At 32.6% G+C, this 25,968-nt stretch overlaps 1 protein-coding gene across 4 annotated transcripts; it reads left to right on the plus strand.

Annotated features, from left to right (window-relative positions):
* Positions 1 to 1,795: 1,795 nt before the first annotated feature.
* On the plus strand, positions 1,796 to 25,289 carry LOC133186305 (rab-3A-interacting protein-like). 4 transcript variants are annotated; one of them, XM_061321528.1, is made up of 13 exons: positions 1,796 to 1,872; positions 3,954 to 4,651; positions 6,249 to 6,299; positions 13,524 to 13,716; positions 15,602 to 15,697; positions 16,383 to 16,460; positions 17,781 to 18,026; positions 19,257 to 19,277; positions 19,879 to 20,007; positions 20,284 to 20,363; positions 20,817 to 20,916; positions 23,491 to 23,557; positions 23,861 to 25,289. In XM_061321528.1, the coding sequence occupies exons 2-13, from the start codon at positions 4,050 to 4,052 to the stop codon at positions 23,929 to 23,931; spliced, it is 1,734 nt and encodes a 577-aa protein (XP_061177512.1). In that variant the 5' UTR covers positions 1,796 to 1,872; positions 3,954 to 4,049; the 3' UTR covers positions 23,932 to 25,289. The 4 variants fall into 4 exon arrangements, with proteins under 4 accessions (XP_061177512.1, XP_061177513.1, XP_061177514.1 ...); XM_061321529.1 differs by lacking the exon at positions 19,257 to 19,277 and having other exon boundaries at positions 23,861 to 25,288; XM_061321530.1 differs by lacking the exon at positions 6,249 to 6,299 and having other exon boundaries at positions 23,861 to 25,288.
* The last annotated feature ends 679 nt before the right edge of the window (positions 25,290 to 25,968 follow it).

Genomic DNA, 25,968 nt, shown 5'->3' on the forward strand with positions numbered 1-25,968 from the left:
ATCTTTTTCAATTTTAAAAGTTATGTTAGGTTTCGACATAAATAAACACCTGTAAATTTAAGCAGAATCGTGTAGATTTATCAGTGATATTACCCAAACTGAACATTAAGCAATTAACGTTTCAAAGACGCCGAGGGGACTTTGGATTCACCTACAAACACAGTCTATAGAATTAATTAAGCAGCGTGCAGTCATAACATGGGTGTGAAAGATGTGAATTTTTGACGACGTCGAGATACCCGGAGCCGTCCGTGCGTGACGAGCGACCCTATCTGACAAACAGTTAGGTTCAGTGGAGCAGAAAATTGCCGATGTCGACATATACCAGGTAAATTTTGCTTTTGGGACTGTGAATATACGTCGAGATAACCAGGGTTGTCGAGATTACCGAAGTCGACATATCAGAGTTTCTGCAAATCATTTATATAGTAAATACTGCCGGGACCGCGGACGGACGTCGACATATCCCAGGTTGTCGACATATCCGATGTCGAGATACCGAAGTTTACCTGTATAATAAGTACATTATATGTAACATGCGAAGTTTAATTTGATATCAGATTCTGGCGATCTTTGGCTATATACATATACATGATCATATGTATGTACCATTTTCGGACCCCAAAAAAAGTTTACACAAATTTAAACAAAAAATCTTTGTATTCTTTGGAAAAGCTGCATATGCATTCAATTTTAAGACTTCGGTAGTTTTTGGAATGTGCTTGTTTTTTTATTGGGACTGGAGGGTACCTCTTCAAAGAATTATGGGGCGTAAAACGAAGAAATTATTAACCATGACCTAAGATCTGTCCGTGTGTGTGAATCTATGTGAGGGAGAGAGAGAGAGAGTGTGTGTGTGTGTGGGGGGGGGGGACTGCCCTGGACCCCTTTCAAAAATTGCTGGATCCGCCTCTGAATATGTTTTGGCATTTTTCAGGACTTTCAAATCAGAAAAAAAACCATATCGAATAATCAGCGATTTATTTATTTTATTCAAATATGGTATAAATCTATTTAAGTTATTCAGTTAAATATTGAGTGGAGGAAATCCGAATGAAATTTCCATAGATTCAAAAATGCTGTAAAGCGTGATTTTTGGGGAAATGGGAGGGTTGCGACACATTTAATTTTTGAAAAATTAAATAGTGATCTCTCCCTCTCTCTGCCCCCCCCCCCCCTCTCTCCGTTAAACAAACTGTAGTATATCTAGAAAATGTCATTACATATTATCATTACGGGAAGTTATATTTAAGATTACTTCAAAATTGCAAAAAATTGAGATTGTTTAACCAAAAATTTCCAATGAGGCACGGAAATATTTTTTTTGGCTGTATAAATATATATTGAAAATACTTGAAAAGTTTTGAAAGAAATGTATTGCTGACTTTGAATTAAAATAAAAATATATTTTCTTTACTTTTATTCGAGATAAATTTATACAATGTAGCATTTGTCTGGTTAAAAAACCTATATATATTTTTTTTCATATTTGAGCTCGCCAAATCCATGCGCAAGCGGACCGTGACCATTGATATACACGAGTTACTTCTCCTGCACGAAAATTAAGTCGGGATCGTGATTATCATTATACCGGAGCGTTCAGTTCATATAAAGAATCATTCAATAATATTTATCGTTTGTAACTTTTTATTCCTCGTGTTAAAGAGTCTTAAAACTGAAATATTTTGAAAAATCTTATTTTTAGAAATAATTTAAAAATACCAAATTGAAAAAAAAAAGTTTTCATTGATTTATTTCGATGTTTTTTTTTTTTTTTCATAATTAATAAATCAAACGCGACTCATAGAATGGTCAGAAAGGTTGGAGAGATTATACAAGACAAAAATATTGTTTTCCTGTAATGCAGGCTTGGTAATGCTTTTATATTTCACACAAGAAACTTTTGTAAGCTCTTAATTAAGAAATCATTATGCAAAACATAGCCAAACGATAATAAGGCAGTTTCAACTATGTAAAAAAAAATACTGCGTCAGCTGGTTGTTGTAAGAATATTTAACAAAAGCGATTTGAACCACAGCAGTGGTTCGATGCATCGCTGCGGTGAATGTTATTTTTTCATGTAACCATGGAAAATGATATAAGCCTGATAATTTTTCTTCATTTAAAAATAGTACAATTTCCCTTGCATACATAAAATAGAACTTATTTGGCTTTGTTAATATTATTATATACATGTGATGATTTTTAGTCCAAAATCAGGAGCAGGAGTTGGGTCTTCAAAATACTTGAATTTAGGTGAAAATACATGTACTGTTCATTGAATTTCATTATAAACCTTTACAAAAAAACTGTGCAAAATATCGACCAAAAATCAATGTAAGATATGATCAGGTTCATTTTTTTTATTAACAAGTTTACGGCCAGCTGGATGCAGTGTTATATGTAATGACATATACATACTCATTTCAAGAAACTTTTGCAACTTGTAGAATGTCAGCAATTCCCATGGTCCATGCTGAATTTTAGTACAGTGTTTTATGCGAGACTTCCAGTCATCTGCGCTATTTAAATGATACTAATAGTATTTCTTTTACTCTGCGTTAGAATGCATAATACCAGTACTTAATATGCCTAAGCAGAGCAAAAAACAGTCATGGATTAAATCTTCTGTTGTTGTCACACTGAGTTATTCTGATTCTCTTTGAAACATCTTTCTACTGACAAAATTTTAACAAATGACAGTTAAACCCCCTCCTAATAAAAACAATATTCAGCCTAAGAAAAAGCTTTGGAACACTGCTTTGTATGTTTCACACCTTTGACCATGATCAAAACTCATATAGTATTTTATGCAACAAACAAGATTTCCAGTGTTGTGAGAGTGAAAGATAAAGAAAAATTGTAGTTTTCAGTAAATAATTCAAAATACAGGACTCTTTTCATTTCCCGTGAATTTGGTGTGTCGCCATGAGCCCATGAATGGGGTATAAAATGCATGAGATTTTGTGCACAGCCAATACATATCACATGTATGCTTAATCATAAACTAACCATATCCTGATTAAAAAAAAACAACATACATTTGAGTTGTATGAAATTTGATATCCAGCCACCAGCCATTGCTAATTTAATCTTCTTAATTTCTTTATTACTGTAGATTCCTAAATATACGCGAGGAATTAATTATCGCGTAGTTACGCGAGAAGCACCACTCGCGAAATAAAATTTCTCGCTTTTATTTTTATGGTGCTGGAACCAATGTAAAATCCCTTGATCAACCGTCCACTAGTGAATTATTGTTTTCGCGATTTGACGTGAAAGAGCCATTTCGCGATAATAAGTACTTGCGAAAAATAAGGAATTTACAGTATGTTTGATGGTGCGGTTGTTTGGGCGAGGACATTTCTGTATTCATTTTAAAATATATAAAACATTTATTTATATGTAGCTTACTCTTAACTTAGATCCACCTCTTTCAATCACATGAGACTATAGAGACTGCGAAGTCACATAAATATGAATAGTTGCATTTTTACCAGTTGAGTCTAAAAAGTGCAAGGAACAAGTACACTTTTGGGCCCTGGAAAAATGTGTAATGCAAGAGCAAAATATTTACCTTTGTGACTCTTGTTGGACCCACCTAAGGAATAAATAATTTTAAATAATCATGTTAGTTCCACTTAGGTATATTTTCATCAGTGGTGCTCACTGTAAAAGACTGCCATATTTTATATCATTCTTCAAGAAAAAGAAATCATTCTTATTTATTAGCTTTTTTTTAAAAAATCAGACATGCAACTACAAAATAATTTTGAACATTTCAGGTTTATCATTAATAAATGTAATTAAGAAATGATTAAAACATTTTTAGTTATTAGCTGCTTTTAAAAATCAGACATGCAACTACAAAATAATTATGAACATAAATTTCAGGTTTATCATTAATAAATGTAGTTAAGAAATGATTAAGACATTTTTCATGATTTTTTCAGTTCAAGTGTCTCTGGAGCTCAGTTGTCTCAGGAAATCAACAATGTGGACTGACTCCAACCATTTAACAGAATTTTGGGGGACTGCTGCATAAGGACATGGCTGGATATTTCCCCTCTGGAGCCCCTGATAAACCACCATCGCTGGACCACAATATGAATAATAATAACCTCCCAATCAAACAGAACCCCTCCCCAGGAGAGAAGGAGTGTGTATTTTTTGTTTCATCACCATCTCCAGAGGCTATCCCCTCGCCAATTTCTGGATCCCCCATTTTACCCCACCACCCCATCTCCCCACCACTGTTACAGAAAATTCAGTCCGAGTCACCCCAGAGGTCCCCAAAGATTCCCCACAAAGACTTAACTCCTCTCATACAGGGTACATCTCCTCCAATGACAGTTCCTCTGAAATCAAATGATAAACTGGTGGCCCCTTCTTCCAATGGGGGTCAGAGAACCAATCCAAAAATACTAGAAAAACAGCAAGCTCTCAGCACAAACACTTCCAAAAATGGGGATGATAGTAAAACTACACAGGGCATTAGTTCTGTTAACAGATCTCTAGGTGACTCTAAGGTTGTGGAATCATCAGAAAACAAGGTTGTGAAAAGACAGAAAAATGTTTCCATAGCAACTGAAAGCAATGGAGAAGAATCCACTAGAGATGTAGGAACAGATACTGCCACTGATTCTGATCGGTAAGGAAATACATCAATATAATCTTGATGATATGTACATCCTATATATATGTAATTGATGCTAATACATAATCATATTTGAATTGGGGATTCTTTTTGTAATTTCTGTATATCTTTTGCGAAGGGGGTAATTTTTCAGTTTTATTTTTCCCCGAGTGAGTCATCCTAATTTTTCATGACCTACGAATATATAGATTAACATGCTAAAATGAGATTCCCTAGAGTCAGTCCCCTGGGAAATTTTCAATTATCTGTTTCATTTTGCTTAACAGCATAAGATGATACCATCAGGCACATGACTATAAAGTTAAACCTTTTTATTCAACAATATTGTTCAATTAACAGTGTTTATAGGCTATCAAAAGTCAAATGGTATACATAAAAGATGAAAAACGAAAAGAAATGAAAAGAATAAACAGGTTTGAGTAAGTCATGGAGAAATTTGTTAATGTTAAAGATAATGTAGATATCACTGGGTTTTGATTAGTTGTTTGAACATGTTGAATAATTCAGAGAGTTTCCAAACTTTTGAAACTTAGTTTTTAAAAGTATTGTAAGCACATCAGGTTTATAGAAGAACGTTAATTTGTGGAATCAGCATGATGATCAGTAAAGAAAGTTCACTCGAGTATCTAATGTGACCTACTTCTATTAGGAGCAACACTGGTAAAGAACCAGCAAGATACTTGTACTTATCAGTGCTTATATTCACAGTGTTGGATTTTAAAAGAAATAGTCAATATCTGGTGCAGGGTTATATACGTTATAACAGTATAGACTTTACCATGTTTACTAATCAATGTTAATTTAGCAAGTTAGTTTTAGGGCAAATCAAAAGTTAATGTTAATTTTGACTCCTGTAACATGCCAGGGTTCAACAGTAATTTTTTTTCATCACTAGTTGGACTTATTTTCTTGAAATATAAGCCTTAGTCTTAATATAAATTTGAATAACCCAGACTAAAGCATTAACTTTATTTTCTTGTCTTCACCAACCTGTGCCCTTTTCTTTTTGATGACCAAACGCAATTCATATTTCTTGTCTACCTCAAAGAAAATTATATTGAAACAAGCTATTTAAAGTGTATGGGGTATTTAAACTTTGTTTAGCAATTAAAAGTATCTTCTTTTTTTTTGAAGAAAAAATCTGTTTTGAACAAGAAAAGGGGGGGGGGTATGTGGTTGATTTTGGGGTTTTTTAAAAATAAAATAATAAATCATATGGACTTAATGCCCTTAAACATTTTAAATTTATAGACATTAATTTGATGTTGATGGCATTTTTGTTTCAGAAAAAAAAGAGCATTAGTTTATACTATGAACAGCCAGGAATATAATCATGTTTTTTGAATAAATTAGGACTTTTTCTAAGACTGTAAATTTTGAAGAAAAAAAAGATTTAAATGAACTGGTCAATTGTTACAGGAAACAAAGTTTTTGTTTGTTTGTTTGTTTTTTTGCCTAATAACCTATTCAGTTTTAGTATTTATAGTATAGGATTAAATGCTTCTCCCTGTTGAACAACACTGTAGAATGTATAACAGTTTGGGTTATGTTTTTGGTTATGTTTTGCATGCATTACACTGTTTCCTTGTAGCAAACCTGACCTCTCTATATACAGAGTGATGAGGGGTGTGAGCTTCTTTGAGTAAGTCAGCACTTAATGGCTGGACATCTGTAATTTATGTACATTCTACAGGGCTGAATGGAATAATAATTGACATTTTGTTTTAGCATGTTTTGAAAGGGGTTTAGCATGTTTAAAGATGGGAAATATGATATTTTGATACTAGCAATGATATATCAAATAATTCCTCAGAAAGGCATTTTCACAGATACATGTGCATTTCTTAATAACAAAATCCTACTTTCAACTAAATGTTGTTTTGTTTAGTTTGTAATGATAGAATGTACATAAAATACAAATTGCTGTTCTGTGTCCATAAATGTGTAGTTTTTGCAACTAGTAAGCCAGAGACTTCACTCATTTTCCACAAGAAGCATTTATTATCTTAGTATAATTTAATCTTTTAAAAGAGAAAAAAAAATATATTTAACATTTTACCATTATTACAAATTATTATATATATTTCTCAGCTAAATAATTCATATCTTCTCATTTATGTGTAGCATAATATGTATTCCATCTCTTCAGCATTCGATTCACAAATCACAAAATAAAAAAAAAATCATGTAATTAACATCATGATCTATGTAACTGCATGAAAAGAAAGAACTGTAGTTGGCTGTTTTGCAGTTTTTGATTCTTTAACGAAATCAACAGGCAATGCTTCCCTTAGCTTATCATGTTTATATAATGGATTAATTCTTTCAAAATTAAAGAACACTTTGCACATGTATTTGTAATTAAAACATATGGCTTTAAAACATTCTGAATCAGATGCATGTTGTGATTACATGTACAATACAAGTAGAACAGGATCCATAATAAGCATAATTTATCTCTGTACCAGTGTAAGTTTTGCTCATGATTCCAATTATCTCCCTTTCTGTTACAAATTATCTCCCTTTCTGTTAAGATATCTTTCTTGTCATTGGTCGAATTAAATCGTGTCACCTGCAAAGTACACAACTATCACTTTAACTTGTTAGTCTGAGCGATAGCTTTGTCTCACAATAGGTAAACAAAACACCTGTAGGGGCTATTTTTAGTAACAGCATATAAAATGTAAGATGTGTATTGGTGATCCCCTGGGGAAGGTACAAACAATCAATACACATAATAGGGGAAGTGGTTTTGTTGTTTTGTCCTCGGAGTGTGTATGTGATTTTTTTTGGTGGAATGTTTTGAACACCGTAATAATGCTAGCCATGGTGTATGTTATGTAAGTAATGGGAAAAAAATTATCTTTGACTTCAACTTTTATTATATCATTGAAAGTATTTTAGTGTCAAACAGTCAAATTAAAAATAATCTTTACATACAGTTTATTATTATATAATGTGTAATGAATATTACACACTTGACATATTTTCAGTTGGTAGGACTTTGGTAGATTTAATTATTGTATAGAAAATATTTACTCAATTTGGTGCAAATTCAAGATATATTGAAAAAATAAGATAATAATTACACTTGAAATTTATATTAGTTTTTAAAATTTCACCATTTTCAATGAGTAGTTATATTGCATATTGTTCAACTTAATATCGATAAGGATTGATTTACCTGTAAATGGAATTTCCTAAATTTTAAAGTGCTTGAGCATCAAAGACACATAGGATGTATTTCATTTGCAATTGTCTCGAAATATTTGATCATAATTAAATTAAGTTTGAAACAAATTATAGGAGGAGTGTTGCACTTGAGATGGTACATATAGTTAAAAGGATCAACATTTATAGAATATATTTCAAGAAAAAACACATTAAGAGCAGAAAGTTATGAACATGGTTGTTTGCTAACAATTCTGCATTCTGCCAAATCACTTCTCTCTTTCTAATGTCGAATGCATAATCTGATCATAAAGAATCAAATAAGAAGGGGTTCTGGATTCAGAGGCTTAAAAACCAATTATTATGGCTGACCATATGAGATGCACGGCTACCATATTTTAATCCCCTGTAATTACAGACTGAGATCTTTGATATGGGAGACCAGAACTCTCTTACATTGGAGGAACAATAAACATATAATCAACTTCATAATAAAACCTGTCATCATTGACATGCTTTAACGAGGCCCTTAACAAGGCAAACAAAGTGAGCCTTTTATCTCCGTTTATGGAATGTTGCACTGTTACTGACTATATTATGGTTTTGTAGTGCACTTTATGTCTGACAAAAATACATTGTGTTCCATCAATCACTTTCTGTGCTAGATTAGGTAAGGATCTTTATTGATATTTATGTAATAGTGCAAGCTATCTGTCATTTTCTCAGATGTAAGCATTTTTCTATGCTGGAGCTATTATAATTAAAATTTTTTAGTTTTCTATCTGTTGGTCAGGAGTTGGTAATCATGGATTCAAATACATAAATAGATTGTCAATTAAAAATAATATGTCACAATATTTTTTTTTAATCAGCTGCTGTAATCAAATTTTTTCCATTCATTTTCTCTACTTCTCATCTTCGCTAGCCAAGGGTTTCTGATACGCTACTCTCCTCATAAACCCTTGGCATACGGTGCTGACAAAAGACGGGATTGTTTTTGTCACATGATCATGATTCTTACCAGGTACGTGCAGATTGCGTCATCGACAGAAATAAAAAGCTTATTTAAAAAAATTTTGTTTTTAAAGAATAATTAACAAGAAGGTATTGAGTTATGTTAATTTGTTATTTAAACATGTTAAAATGCAAATCTACATCTTCAGTATAGATTCTTAATCACATATTTTGCTCGTTGCTTTAGAAATTGGATGACACCATATTGCTATTCATAGAATGGCATGTTATCTTACGGATCATTGTTTACTTGCGTTTTACATTACCGATATTAAAGAGTCAAGATATATCCCGAACGCAAATATCGTCATTTACAAAAAACAATTGCTGATTGGTCGAACGATGTCAATCAACTCCAATCACAACTTGAGAAAAAAATCCCAACTTTTTTTAACACCGTATGCCAAGGGCTTATGAGGAGAGTAGCGTATCAGAAGCCCTTGGCTAGCGAAGATGTCTACTTCTAAGAGTTTAAACTTCCTTTTAACCACAAAAGTTGTTTTAATTTTTTTACTATCAAATGTTTGTAGTACTGTCCCAATAATATAACTAGAATGTAGCTTAGGATGTTCTTCTGGATGGTCTTACAATAGTAATTTAAAAGTTGTCTCATATTGGGAAAAGAACATGTAGTGTTAGTCTCAGCTACATGTCTGTTAATAAGGACACATTTGCCACATGTTTGATGCCGTTTACTTTTCTGCAGTCAATATAGTTTCTGAAAGTGAGCCAGGTAGAAGTCAGATGTACAATGTATCTTGAATGATTCTTGAAATCATTGAAACACTATGCCAGCTGCATGATAAATGTTTGGTATATTCTACATGATTTGTAAGTCAAAATTCATTTCAAAATGTACCCTTGTTGTGAAGAGGTATTGTTGATGCCTAGATTGAGTTACTTTTTTGTGCTTTCCAATGTTACAGTATTTCTCTTATTCTTAATATTGTAACAGGAAAGGAGAAAATTTATGGCTGGTCAGGGAATTGAACCCAGGACCCCTGGCCAGGTGCTCTACCGACTGAGCTACCCAGGCCGATATCCACAGCCCAAACCACTACAATATGAATTCCCAACATGTAGATATATTGAGTCCAGTTTAACCAATATGAATATGAGCATTAACATGCTCAGTTCAAGCTTCTGGTTAGGGAGATACACCTTGTCCACTGTGGACTAAATTAGCTATGTCCATTATTGGTATTGGATTTATATGGATTAACTAAATTTAACCCATAGTAAAATTACAGTATGACTAGATTTAACATGGTGGTATGTCTGTGATCAGCCTAAACAATTATTACTGTTAAAAACTGTATGTTATATGGCCCACAAGCCTCTAAATGCTTGAATATTGCAGAAAATGTGTAACCTTGAAGAGGTTGTACAGATTTAAACTGCTTTTAATCATTGTAATATTATTGTTTATATTTGAACTTCGGATAAATTTAAAGTATTCCAGATCTAGAGTCAATCTTTAGCTCTACTGGTCAGAGACCAGAAGAGCTTATGCGATAGTAAAGTGTCCGTTGTCCGTCCATCTAGCTGTCCGTCTGTCTGTAAACAATTTTTCAAAACGCTACTCCTCCTACAGTTTTGGTCGTTGACTACACTAAGATACATAATTTAGTGCATCGAGTTTTAATTTCGATGAACCGTGTTGCCATGGTTACTAAAAATAGAAATTTCTGTGAAATTCCTTTAAAATGCTACTCCTCCAACGGTTTTGGTTTGATTTCAGTATAACTTGGCACACAAGTAGACTACGCTAAGATACATAATTTAATGCATAGGTTTTTGATTTCGATGAACGGTGTTGCCATGGTTACTAAAAATAGAAATTTCTGTGAAATTCCTTTAAAACGCTTCTCCTCCTACAGTTTTGGTCTGATTTCTATATAACTTGGCACACAAGTAGACTACACTAAGATACATAATTTAGTGCATCTGTTTATGATTTCAATGAATGGTGTTGCCATGGTTACTAAAAATAGAAATTTCTGTGAAATTCCTTTAAAACACTACTCCTCCTACAGTTTTGGTCTGATTTCTATATGATTTGTCATACAAGTAGACTACATTAAGATACTTAAATTAGTGCATCAGTTTTTTTATTTTGATGAATGGTGTTGCCATGGTTACTAAAAATAGAAATTTCTGTGAAATTCCTTTAAAACGTTACTCATCCTACAGTTTTGATCTGATTTCAATAACTTGGCACACAAGTAGACTAAACTAAGATACATAATTCAGTGCATCGGTTTTTGTTTTCGATGAATGGTGTTGCCATGGTTACTAAAAATAGAAATTTCTGTGAAATTCCTTTAAAACGCTACTCCTCCTACAGTTTTTGTTTGATTTCAATATAACTTGGCATACAAGTAGACTACATTAAGATACATAATTCTATTTATTGCTACATGTTGCAAAGTTTCAAATTCAAGTGCTACTTTTTGTTTGTTACATGTATATGTACAGACCAGTAGAGCTACAGTCTCATCAGAGACTTCTGGTTTGTGTATTGTATAGCGACTGATTCAGAAAAATACTTCATAATACGTAATATTATTATCATAATGGTTTGAAGTTACATAATGCAAGTCAGAGAATATCTGTGACTAATGAAATGACCTTAAGTTAGTACTCCTCCATTTATACAAAATTACAACATATGTACACATCCACATAAATATATATATATACATTAAATACAGAAGGATTAAGCGACAAGTGTTGGAATAAGAGGGCGTCTATGAGGAAATGGATTATGTAGCCTGTATAGCATGCCTTCTAACTATTGTATTACGTTTGTGTACAGGTCGTGTTGTGACCGTGTCCTATATATAAAAACATGGAAGTAAATCCTCCTTTATCTATACACCTAAATTGTGAATCTATTTGTAAAATTTTATTTTCCTGAACATAAGGACAGGGTGTGAAAGTGTGAAAGCTTCAGGAATGGCTAGCACTGGTAATTTGTGTATAAGTGATCAGTTAATTTTGCCCACAAATGGCTTGAGACTGGAGGATATGTTTGTTTTTCATCTCAGGTGAGTTTTGTGATGAAATGAATAGGCAGGTATATGTCTCTGCCTAATGGAAATTCAAATTTTAAATGCTCTTTAAAGTAGAATTTGCATGGCCCAGGGATAGAGAATGAATAGGTCACCATGATACATACATCTATGTAATTTATTTTAGTAGATCTACCAAAAAAAAAAAAAAATATTTTTTTTTTGGTATACAGCTATTAGGCAAATAGTGACATACTACATGTACTAGTACAATGTATATGATTTTTATTTTAGTAAATTTTTGTCACAAGGAAGTTTTAATCTTTTGATTGGAAGAAATGTCTCTCGGTAGTAAAGCTAAAAAAAATTCAAATTTATATGACAAATGTATGATATGTTCTTGTCATTGGAGGGTTACATAACTACATGTACATGTACCAAAGGTATACCAATACCATATTTTAAATGCATATTGCATTCCATTCATTACTAAAAAAAACACTGACTCCAAAGAGTGAATATCCTATCATGGGATTAGGTAAACACTAGAGTGGATACTTGAGAAATCACAAGTAGCTCTATGAGATGCGGGAATCCTACTTAGGGGGCAATAAATGAGCGATTTATACAGTTATATCGCCTGGTAGTGACAGGGCTCTAGATGTAGGAATCATGGGAATTAATATGTATTCGGGGTGGTATATGGTACAGCTTGTGGATTACAATTATAAAAAACAATCCATTAGATCTTTATGAGAACTAAATTAGAATATCTCAATGGATGTGCCTGTATTCTGTACTGTCAGCTGATTTGTATGTATAATTTAATTTTATTATAAAATTTACCATCTGATCAGATGTACAAACTTGGATGTACATGTAGTACAGTTTTTTTCAGGCATGTACTTGATTCTGCATTTATCAGAGAATATACAAGTATTACATGTATATTGTATCAAAAAACATTTGAAAATCTATGCTTTATGGTAAAAAAAACTATGAAATTCAGATTCCACTGTTCAATTTTCAAATCCTTTACTTGTTACATTAAGTAGTGGGTTTTATTTATTAGTTATTACATGTACTCAATGATATTAAAATCACTTCATGTTCACACTTGTCATAATATAAACAGCTGACTTTTTTCAACTTTCTCTTTCAGCTTTTATTAGTAATTGTTCTGTGTTTCTTTTTATTGAAGTGTTCTTGTAAGCTTTAACATCATGATCATAAATTCATTCTTGTAATAATTACAAGTGTAACTGTATATAAAGTCAAATTATTTAATGATACTGTAAAAAAAAGACAATTTGCATCTAGTACATTGAATCACATTCAAAATGCATCTTCATCATAATGTATTTGGCAATTAATACACAAATTTCTTAACCTTCAGATCTTTCCTTGACTTTGGATTACTGCAAAACAGTAAATGAGAAAAGAAAAGCTTAAATGTCATAGGAGTTGAAGTTTTAAAGTTCTCAAATTCAGAGGCTCGTGAAATTGAAGAAAGTAAACAGTAGCCCATTTTACTCTTGGGCTTCAGCAAAATCTAATCTATCTACAGATCCAGCTCTACTAGTGAAAAGATTTATATTTTTTGTCCATACTATGAAATTTCATTTGTTTATTGTAGATTATTTATTATTTTATTTTTTATACTTCAGACCAGAAGAGGGAGATATTGACACATCGTCTGTAGAATTACGAAACAGCGGGCGACAGCGGGGCGAGCTACGACATGCAATGTCAGAGGTCCTGCCGAATGAAGTTCGACTCCGTAAGCGCAGCCAGACAATGGCTCATGTCAAGGAGCATGCCTATGGCAGGCTTCAGGAGGAACTCTCCAAGGCCCAGGAGGTAAATAAAGTCTTCATTTTCAGAACTGGCTTCTCTGTCCTGAAATAATATGGGTTTTATATTCAGTTATACCTTGTAATAACAAACTCAACAGATCTGACAAAAAATAAGAAATACCCAAGGATTGCGAGTTAGTTACCATTTTTCCACAACATTTAATTATTTAATTGTCAAAGACACAATGCTTACCAAGGCTTTAATAATTTACAAGTAATATTTTGAGGGTCATGATATTATTTGAGTAATCAGTCAGGTTATGGAATCCAAAGTGCAATGCATGTACAATATGTGATATGCTTCAGAACAGTAGAAACGATTTAAATATATATTTTGTTGGCCAGAATACTATAGAAATCATGATATTTGATACACACCAGGATTGCAGCAGTAATTTTGTGTACTTAATGATCTGAATGGCCTATATCCTGTGTGGAAACCTCGTTTCCTCATTCATATTACGGGACATGAATTCAATGTACTGAGCGGTTATAGAATGTTGATCATTAGTCTAAGAAATGATACAGTATTATTGGACATGAATTCAGTGTACTGAGTAGTTATAGAGTGTTGATCTGCAGAAATGATATAGTATTATTGGGCATGAATTCGGTGTACTTAGTGTTTATACAGTGTTCGATGATCAGCAAATCTTCAATGAATTATTTACAACTGCTGATTGCATCAAAAGGAGGATTAAAAAACAACACAAAGAACCCCCACCATGATTTTTAACGATGACCATATATGCTCTGTCAGACACTGAATTTAATAAGTGATGGAGTACATCTTTTAATCATAATTATATTGTCATTTGCACAGCCAGTTGTGCATACAAAATTTCTCAGCTCAGTTCGATTGACAAGCTGTTTAAAAAAAAAAAAAGTGCAATCTCATCTTTTTTGAAATTGTTCATTGATTTAAAGACTTTGCACAGAAACATTTCTTTTTCCTTGTTACTTAGAGTTCCAACAAACCGAATAAAACACACAACAATCATTCTGTTCCACATGTTCATGATTTCCTTATTTGTCATCTAAGGCCATATCTGATGGGGTTTTTTTTATAAGGATTTCAGTAGCACATTTTCCCTTTTATAAACATCACTGTGGAAGTATAAATACTGTTAGAGGAAGTTTTTATATATAAATGATACATCGCACTACCAGTGTACTAGGTAACATTTGATTGATTTTAAAACCAAAACTCAGATGACAGGTTATAATGAGTCAAAATACACGTGTATAGTGAAAATTATTCATTATCATTATCAATATTTTGTAGGATTACTGATTCCAATTTCATTTGCTCTTTGTTCCCCAATAAAAAGAATCCAAATAAAAAATGAAAGTAATTATCAAAAATATTTCTATTTTATACTACAGCAATTTTGTCTTTTGAAAATAAAAGTACTGAGTTTCCCTATTGTATGTTGACAAGAACTGAAGCTAACACCTGAGTTACTTTTTTTGGTTGTTGACAGGAGCTGAAGCTCATACCTGAGTTTCTGTATTGTATATTGACAGGAGCTGAAGCTAACACCTGAGTTTCTATATTGTATGTTTATAGGAGCTGAAGTTAACACCTGAGTTTCTATATTGTATGTTTATAGGAGCTGAAGTTAACACCTGAGTTTCTATATTGTATGTTTATAGGAGCTGAAGTTAACACCTGAGTTTCTATATTGTATGTATATAGGAGCTGAGGTTAACACCTGAGTTTCTATAATTTATGTTTATAGGAGCTGAGGTTAACACCTGAGTTTCTATATTGTATGTTTAGAGGAGCTGAAGCTAACACCTGAGTCTATATTGTATGTTGAAAGGAGCTGAAGCTAACACCTGAGTTTCTATATTGTTTGTTGAGGGTCTGTATTGTTTGTTGACAGGAGCTGAAGCTGAAGGACGAGGAATGTGAGAAGTTACTGAAGGTCAGAGACCAGATGGGGGAAGAACTGGAGGAACTCACTGCAAGTCTGTTTGAGGTCAGGGCAATATGTCATTATGTATCTTTAGGACAGGAGAGCAATACAGTTTTGTTTATCTATTATAGTTAGGGCAATAGTGTATGTTTATGACATGAGGGCAATACAGCTTTGTTTATCTTTTAAGGTTAGGGCAATATTGTACATATTTGCATGACATGTGGGCAATACAACTTTGTTTATCTGTTAAGGTCCAAGATCAGGGCAATATTGAATGTTTCTGAATCATGTGAGGATATTTACACTTTGTTTATCTGATGAAGTGAGGGAAATAGCAATACCACTTTGTTTATGTGTTAAGGTCAGGGCAGTATTGTATGTTTATGACATGAGGGCAATACACTTAATTTGTTTATCTGTTTAAGGTCAAAGCAATATTCTATGTTTCTGTATGACATGAGGGTAATACATCATTTATATATATAATATGCTATATTTAAGACCAGACAATATATTTTCACTTATGGTATCTATTTCAGGCTAGGGCAATGTGTTTGTATGATTCAAATCAGAATATTGTATAATTGAATCTAGTTAAGGTCAGGGTCGAACTTTTATTAGTGTTTATAATCTGAGTGTAATCAGGGATGTATATAAACATGATAAAGCTGTTATAAAGCTATTTTAAAAAGCATGAGCATGATGAGAAGGAAGAAAAAAATTGACTTTATTTCATGTTTTACAGGAAGCCAACAACATGGTACAGGACGCTAATATCAAGAGAATGCACTCAGAGAAACTGCTGAGGGAAGCTCATCAACAGGTAAGATAATGATACAGCATATCACATCTATATACCACAGCATATCACATCTATATACCACAGCATATCGCATCTATATACCACAGCATATCACATCTATATACCACAGCATATCGCATCTATATACCACAGCATATCACATCTATATACCACAGCATATCACAGCTATATACAACAGCATATCACATGTATATACCACAGCATATCACATCTATATAACACAGCATATCACAACTATGTACCACAGCATATCACAGCTATATACCACAGCATATCACATGTATACACCACAGCATATCAGATCTATATAACAAAAATTACAAATCTATATACCAAAAATTACACACATATATACCAACAATTACACATTTATATACCAAAAATTACACATCTTTCTCCTAACAAAAGTTCTTTATATGTTCTTTCAATTAAATAAACAATAGCACATTGCACACTGCTATTTGTCTGCTATCTCATGTACATGCTAATGTATGATTCAAGCAAATACATATCATAGAAGCTAAGCTCCAAATGCTTTAATTTATAGGGGTATAAAGATATACTCTGGTATATTGCACTACACCAAAAAATAATACTGTATGGCCAGTGATTCATTTTGAAAATGGTTATCATGGGTCCAGAGGACCCCTTTTAATGACAACAATGAGTTCTGTGCCAAAATCAATGCGTCCAAATCCAAGAGATACAGGTTACAGCAGAAATACAAAGGTATATATACTGTACGCTTCAGAAATGTTCCACAGTATAGATATCATCAGTGATAATCGAACTATGCTATCTAACTTTCAAATATTTTCTGATAATTGCTTGTTAACTGCAACTGTGAAATCTCACCTGTTGTTTGCAACCTGATACCTGTTAAAATTGTTCATGCATATCGCTTAGCACGTGGATATGATGCAATCGGTCAAGTTTTAAATCAGATTATACCGAAATATTCTGAAATAATACATGCCCTTCTATAAATTTATTGCGTCCATTGGAATGCACATTTATTGAAATAATGCGTCCTGAGCAAAATTTGTGCGTAATCTATGCAGGACGCAGGCCAAAATGAATCACTGTATGGCAGTACAAAATATGTATGCATATACCTCATAAACTGTGGATCACAATATGCAACATTTTATGCAATTTATGATTGAACTAAATTAAGGTTACTTTTTTGTTTACTTATGCTATATATTATTGTGTTTCAGTGCTTAGTATATATCAAAACTTGATGAAACAACCTACATCTTATCCTTTCACATTGAGCAACATGATAAATATTAAAGTGAAACAAATTATATGTGATAGATTGAGGTCCTTCAGGCCGAGGTGGTAGCCTTGAAACAGCTGGTCCTCACCTCTACCCCTGCTTCCCCAAACAAGCACCTGCACCCCCAGATAGCTACCACGATGGCTGCTGAGAAGGAGAAGCCAAAGTCCAGCAAGCCATTCTGGAAGACTCACCGTCGCTCCACTAGCCACCATGAGTTTACGAAGGAGGCCAGACAAGAAGTGGAGGCCCAACAAGAGGCAAAGGCTGACCGATGCAAAGAGGTCAGGGAATATTTTGTTATATTTGATTTTAATTTAAATATTAGTTTGCATTTTAATTATTTTAACAATTAAAGGAAAACTTCACTTTAAACTGAAAATATATATTTTTTAAATTATTTATAAAGCCATTATGTTTTTTACCTCACATGAGCTGAAAGCACAAGTGAGCTTTTCTGATCACATTTTACTGGTTTCTGTCCCTCTGTAAACTTTCAACATTTTCAACTTCTTCTTAAGACCCATCGGGTCAACTTCAACTTACTTAATACAAAACATTCTAGGGTGAAAGGGATTTAAATTTGTTCAAAGGAAGGACCACATTCTCTTTCATTGGGAGGTAATTCACAATTAGTGAAGTTTAATCGCATCTTTCAAAAATTGTCTCAAGAACTACTGGACCAGGAAAGAAGAAACTTACAGAAAAGTTTCAGTACATAGTGCAGATTCAAGTTTTTTTGTTCTTTTTGTTTTTGTTTTTTTTTTTTTTTTTGGGGGGGGGGGGGGGGGATATCTTCCATCTTCTTCTGAAGAACATAATAGTCATGATTAGTTGGGGGTAGGGTGGGGCCACAATGGCTGATAAAAGTTTTACATAGTTTTACATATTAAGAAAAATCTTCCAAAAAATCTTCTGCTCAAGATCAGTAAAGCTATTTTTAATCAATTTATAGAGAAACATCCTCAGGTAGTGTAAATTCAAGTTTGTCCAAATCATAACCCCCAGGGGTAGGGTGGGGGCACTATGGGCCATCAAAATTTTACATGAAATCTTGAAAAATCTTCTTGTCAAGAACAGAAAGCGATGACTAGTCACATTTATATATGGAAGCATCATCAGATAGCGTAGATTCAAGTTTGTTTAAATAATGACCCCAGGGATAGGGTGGGACCACAAAGGGCAATCAAATTTTTGCATAGGAATATATTGGGGAAAAATCTGATGATGAACAGCAGTAGGGTCATAGTGACTCAGGTGAGCATTGTGGCCCATGGGCCTCTTTTTGACATTTTTTTAAAATTTAATTTTGTTTTTATTATTATGGTTTATTTAAAGCAAGTAGTTCTCACAGAGTGTAGAATTAATGCATGCCAATTTTTAGAAAAAAAATTTTTTGCTCCGATTTATATATTTGTAAGCCTTTGTCTCTGAGCAAAAGTTAAGTTGTTTTTTGTTTTTTTTTTTTGGACCAATTTCATTATCATTCATCACACCTTACATCATTCTCTCAGACAGAAAATGGTGACGGCACGGTAAATATCAGTATCTATTTCATTCACCTATGAATGTAAGATATTGGAAATGAATATCTACAGTTTAATCCAATCTATCCAAAATTATTCTACTCTTTAACTAATATATGCCCTAAAATTTAGCTGTCTAACTATGCATGTTTAAGATTGTAAAAATGAAACACTTAAATTTCTTCTTGCTTCTATACAACAATGCACTTTGCAACAACACATAGTGGAATATCAGCAGGGAAAAGTTATCTTGTATACAGTGTGTATGAGGGTGTGGTTGTACATTTTTTATCATTAAGATTACATTTTATCTTCCCAATCCAGAGTTATATACAGGATAGTCACTTGTTCAATCTAATAAATGCTTAAAACTTTTATTGGAAATAGAACATTTAACACATGATCATGAAAGACAAACAGCATAAAATCATGTACAAAGACTTCTAACCCAGTTGTCTAAAAACTGATTTTTGGTCCATTTTCTGTACAAAATGTTTGTTTTAAGTAAATGCACTAGCTAGTAAGAATTAAATAATCCATTTCGTGGATAATGTGAAAAATTATGCAATGATATTTTTCTATAAATATGATTAAATTTTGATATTGACAGATTGACAGCACAATTTACGAGGAGTTTGTCGAGTGGAGACAGAAGCCTTCCCTAGAGTTATCTAATGCCTTCCTGAACCGAATGTATGTTGAAGACATAGGCCCCTGCCTGAACTTCTCTAATGTAGCTGTAAGTATAGACAGGTTGTACTGTAGAAATCAGTTTGTAGTCAAAATAACTGCCACAAATACAAATTTAAGTACATATAACTGTTCGTATGTAATTATCTCTAAGCTTCTGTAAAAAAAAAAAAAAAAAAAAAAAAAGCAGAGGTAAAAAAAGTAGAACTGTTGCAAATTTTCTTTTCTTTTTTTGTTTTTTTTGTTTTTTGATCTTTATTTTTATTTCACTAAATAAGTAGTCTTCTCTCAGACTCAGCTTAGTACATAATTTCTACATCTGCAGCTGGCAGAAAAAGTGAAGAGTTGTGTGGCCAGCAATAGTCTGACTATAGAACCCATTCCAGGTGATAGTTCCTATCCGAGGTACGTTAGCAGGTCTCAAAAACTGTGTTCAAATGATCAGAATAAAAGACCTCCTTGAAAGGGAAATAACTCTTGTAAATCATTTTTATTTTCAATGTTTTTTGAATTTATTTAGGAAGTTTTTTAAAAAGTTATATTAAAATGTGATGAATCCTTTTTTATATTTGATTTTGTCTTGTAAATATAAATGCTTTTTATTTAAAACTTTCAAAGGCAGAAAGTTCATAATGTTAATCTTAACATTTTAGGCTATTCTTAAAATTATAAAATCATTTAATATTATTAATCATTTATTATTTATTCAAAGAAGCTTTTTAGAGAAAAAAATGAATAATTTTGTTCATTGGTACAAAGACCCAGGAAACGTGTTCTTCACTATAAAAAGACAGTTTTAATATTTACATGTAAATTTGAAGCCAGGAAAAGTGGTTAAATTATGTTTCTTTTCCTCAGGAAGTGTCGCTTGACAGAAAACAACAAATTATGTAACTACAAAATAAAGCTGGGAGAGGACTCAGAATGGTACTCTATATCTCAGCTCTGTAGGAATAGGGTAAGTCATTGTACATCTCAGCTCTGTAGGAATGAGGTAAGTCACTGTATATCTCAGCTCTGTAGGAATAGGGTAAGTCACTGTATATCTCAGCACTGTAGGAATAGGGTAAGTCACTGTATATCTCAGCTCTGTAGGAATAGGGTAAGTCACTGTACATCACACTCTGTAGGAATGGGGTAAGTCAATGTATATCTTGGCTCTGTAGGTATAGGATAAGTCACTGTATAGAATAGGATTAGACATTATACATCTCAGTTCTCTAGCAAAAGGGTAATTCACTGTATGTATGAACTCTGTAGAAATAAGTCACTGTATTGGACAGCTCTGTAGGAATAAGGTAAGTCACTGTATATCTTAACTCAGTGGGAACAGTGTGAGTCACTCTTTTTCTCAGCTCTCTGGGAAAGGTTAACTCACTTATATTCAATAGAAATATTGTTTATCAGTAAAGTGTAGGTGCAAATAAATATATATATATATACATTATATAGATTTCTGAAATGAAATGTATGAACAGGCATGACAGTCACTGTTACTAGTTTATATGTGGCCTTTATCTGTGAAAGAATAAAGAAAATTCATACAAACATGAGCACATTGTTGATTCATTTTTGCCATAGAAGTAAAAATCATTTTGAAATAACTAGATAACTTTGATTTTTTTTTCTGAAAAACAAGAAAGAAAACTAGAAACTCATTACTAGTAATGAGAAGGTCTTCCGTTATACTACTTCCTGTTTGCATGAACATGTCTTTTCCAACGTCGGTATTAGCCTAAAACTTATGTAGAAACAAAATAACTTAAAAAAATACTTTTTTGCTTCGTTTCCTGTCACGACCGAAAGTAATGACGACACACGATTTTTACACGAAGCAAATGAACTGATGACTGACTATAAGTCCTGAAAGCTTTAGACTTCAGTCTTTTACTGTTGCCGAACAATTGTGAGAACAAATTCAAATTCTGAGGACAGGAAAACACACGACCGGAAGTGAACTGAATAAAAAGCTCTGAATTTTCTCTTGACTTTTGCAGTATCTACAGCATATGTAAAAAACATTTCAAATACTTATCTATAAGTGATATTTATGAGAAAGTTAAACCACGAAATAACGTAGTTTATCTCTTAAAACCGGAAGTTTAAAGTTTTTTTTCCGGTGGAATCTAACATATTTCAAAATAGCGAAAGGGAAGCAATAAAGTGATGAAAGTTTTAATTTTAAAAAGAAAAGTTGAAATTTTCGATTTCTTCGATCACTTCCTGTGACGACCAGAAGTGACGGCTGACGCTTTTAACCCTATGTGTTTTGCCTTCTCACGAAGTTTTATTACTCCTATAAGTTTGGTGTCTTCCTTTCATGCCGGTTCCGAGATCTCGCTGAAATAACTTTCCATTTTGAGAACAAGAAAACACGCGACCGAAAGTGAATTTTAATAAGATATTTCATGTCACTCTAGACATCTGCAGTCTTAATAACATATTTAAAACACATTTGAAGAACTCTATCTATAAGCGATATGTTGGGGAAAATTCAAAACCCCTATTATGTAGTTTTTCTCTTATAACCGGAAGTTTTCACTTTTTGTTTCCGGTGCGACCAACACATATCGTAACTGTGAAAAAGATACAATTATGTGATGCAAGTCTTATTCCAAAAGAGAAAAGTTGAAATTTTTGATTTCTTTGATCACTTCCTGTGACGACCGGAAGTGACGACTGACGCTCTTCTCCCAAATGGTTTTGTCTACTCCTCAAGGTCTAATACTCCTATCAGATTGGTGTCTAAATCTCTTACAGTTTCTGAGATCTCACTCGGACAAGTTCTCATTTTGCGGACATTTAAACGCGCGACCGGAAGTGAATTTTACAAAGATATTTGACGTTACTCTAGATATTGGCAGTCTTGATAACATATTCAAAAATCAGTTCATTTACGTTATCTATAAAAAATATTTATGGGAAAGTAAAATACTCAAATTATGCAGTTTTTCGCTTATAGCCGGAAGTTGACGTTTTTGTTTCCGGTGGGACCAACATATTTCGAATCTACAAATAAGATGCAACAATGTGATGAAAGAAAAAAATCAAAAAAGAAAAGTTGAAAATTTCGACTTCTTTGATCACTTCCTGTGACGAGCGGAAGTGACGGCTGACGCTCTTAACCCAAATGGTTTTGCCTACTCCTCAAGATCTATTAATCATATAAGTTTGGTGTCTTAATCTCTTACCGTTTCTGAGATATGACTGGGACAAAATATTTTTGAAAAAAACGGAAATCAGACATATCTGACGAGCAGAAGTGAATTTTGACAAAATGAAAAAAACGCCTGGGGGTATTTTCATTCTCTATCATCCCTGAAAATTTCAAGAAAATCCGTCCAGACATCTCTGAGAAATCGCCCGGAAAAGAAAAGGGGAGAAAAAAATAATAATAAAAAGAAACAGTAGAATCACTATAAGGTCTTCCGTCTAAAACGGAAGACCTTAATTATAGATCTTTCACAATGTTTCTCAAGAAAAGAGATATTATATCAAGACGAGGGTTTACATTATTATTTTTAAATTCCAGATTGCAGCTGTTTGTGATTTCTATACATACATTCGATACATTAACCAAGGTTTAGTGAAAAGTGAAGGTTAGTAATCTTTTATGGTCAGTTGCTGATTTGGTATTTAAAGATATAAATTTGATATCTTTGCGCAGAAAAGAACATCATTGTGCATTATTTAATTTTTATTCAAAGTTATAGAGTTGCCTAAGAAACTAAGAATTTTATCTATAGTGTTAAGTCAATAGAAAATGCACAAAAATAGGCTTATATTTCTAGCAAGTTAATTTGTTAAGAGCCTGTGGTGATACACTGTACAACTCTTTGAAACAAAAAATTTACTACAGCAGAAAAATATTTTGTAAAATAATTCCTGATATTTCATTCCAGACAAGGATGCTTTTTATGAAGTTGTGAGATTAAGGAAGAAAATGGCCCTGTCCAGACTTGGTTACTCCTAGTTTGTTAGTGAACACATCATATGTTAGTGATTTACAGGCCACATTTAACATGTTAGTGATATTTCACTTGCCATTGTATAGTTCTTACCAAGGAGACTTTCAGGTATCAGTGCCATCCAATCCACACTCCTTTGTTTAGAAGGAGACACCTGTCACCGCATGAGAGACAAAAAATTAGAGAAAAGCTTTGTGAAATCATATATAACGTGGAAAATGTTGTGTAACATGATTTCATACACAAATTATAGTTTGTTTATGTTGTCATGATCGTGGGATTTTTGTTTAACAGAGAACCTACCTGGTTTCCATTTGTCTTTTCAGGTATAGTTTAGATCAAAGTGCAAATAAGCACACTTTTATTGTGTACTTATTTAGGTTATATTTTTGTCTTCTTTTGTTTTTTAAGTGCAGGATTCTTTTGACTGTATGCATTACAGTTAACAGTTATTAGAATTTTAACATGTACAAGTCCAAATGCAACCTTTTTCTTCCACTGGTAGGTTCAAAGCAGTAGAGTCACAGTTCCGTCATAGACTTCTGTTTTCAGTCTTTCCAAGAATAACTTGGTTGGCAGTTTTTGCTAGGAAAAAAATGTATCCTGTTGTTGAACGCCTCATATTTTTCTTAATTTGAGACTTGTAGCCCAAAATTGATTATCATTAATCATAAGAATTCTTGTTTATAGCAATCACAATCACACAAAAATGGTTAATCAAACTATATGTTTACTTGGAGTAGCCCACCAGAACAATACATAAATTTTATATATTGCAGATATTTATTATAAATGATTCAGATGACTTAGAGGGATGAATGGTGATATCTTACATTGTAAGCATGTAAAGTTTTTTAATGTACATGTACAAGAGTTGTGTATACTGTATATAGAATTGTATATATGTATATTATTTTAAAATATTGTTGAATGAAAATATATGAAGATGTTATTGAAAAAATAATGGTACTAATGAAAGTGATGTATATTTTCATTGTACAGATTCACTGGAGAAAATATTTTCAGTTAAAAATCATTGCTTTAAACATTACACTCTCTTTCCTGTGTGTTGTTCTGATTTGCTTTAGTTTTGAATTTCCAAACATGTGCCAAACCAGCTCTCTAAACCATGGGAAATATGCACTGTTAAATTAACTATATCAACATGTTAAAATTGCATTTGAAAAGGGTATTGTTTAATAGTATTGTTTATTATCTGCATATGAAGTTATAAGATTCTAACAAAAATGTTATTATATTTTGTTGTTAGAAATATATATATATTTATCTACAATTCATAACTGTTGATGCAATTTTATAATAGCTGTGTTTTTGTGCAATATGTGGTACATAATTATGTAATTATTTATCTACATTTTATGGTGATTTATATTCATGTGAACAGAATACCAATTTTTGAGATTCACAATTCAAAATTATAAAGAAGAAAAAAATATCACTTTTATAAAGTGTAATGCATAATTGTACAAAATATCTTGAAAATATAAAGTCTGAAAGCAGACCCATGTGCAATAAACACTAACGTATTATACAGAAATGTAGCATCAGAAATTCCACAGGAACAAAAACAAAGCGAATGATCCTTTTTAAGGTATTGAGAACTTTTATAAACACAGTAACATGATTGCTATGGAAATTTATTCATCGGTTTAAAAACGTGCCTGTCTCTGCAGGACATAGAATTCTCCGAAGTCTCTACAGTAAATGATATTCTCTGAATGTTTTACTGACAGATGTTTATACAGTCAGACTGAGAAATCTTGATCTTTGTGGTTCTCACTGAAAACTTTTGAGATACAAATAATAGTTGTGTTGTCGCAAATAATAGTTGGGTTAAGTATATGGTGGCAGACTTGCCAACCATTATGATTTAATTAGCGTAATAATTACAAATTGTCTCTTAAATTACATGTATGCCATAACACTTTCAATACTAAAATCGCCATTTTGTATGTTTTTATCTTTTTATGGTCAGAAATTTAGTTAGAAGTTTAGCTTTTAATACATGTACATCAGAGAAT

The sequence above is a fragment of the Saccostrea echinata genome, unplaced genomic scaffold, assembly GCF_033153115.1.
Source record: "Saccostrea echinata isolate AGI-Se365-2 ecotype Australia unplaced genomic scaffold, CSIRO_AGI_Sech_v1 ptg000013l, whole genome shotgun sequence".
NCBI classification, from domain to species: Eukaryota; Metazoa; Mollusca; class Bivalvia; order Ostreida; family Ostreidae; genus Saccostrea; species Saccostrea echinata.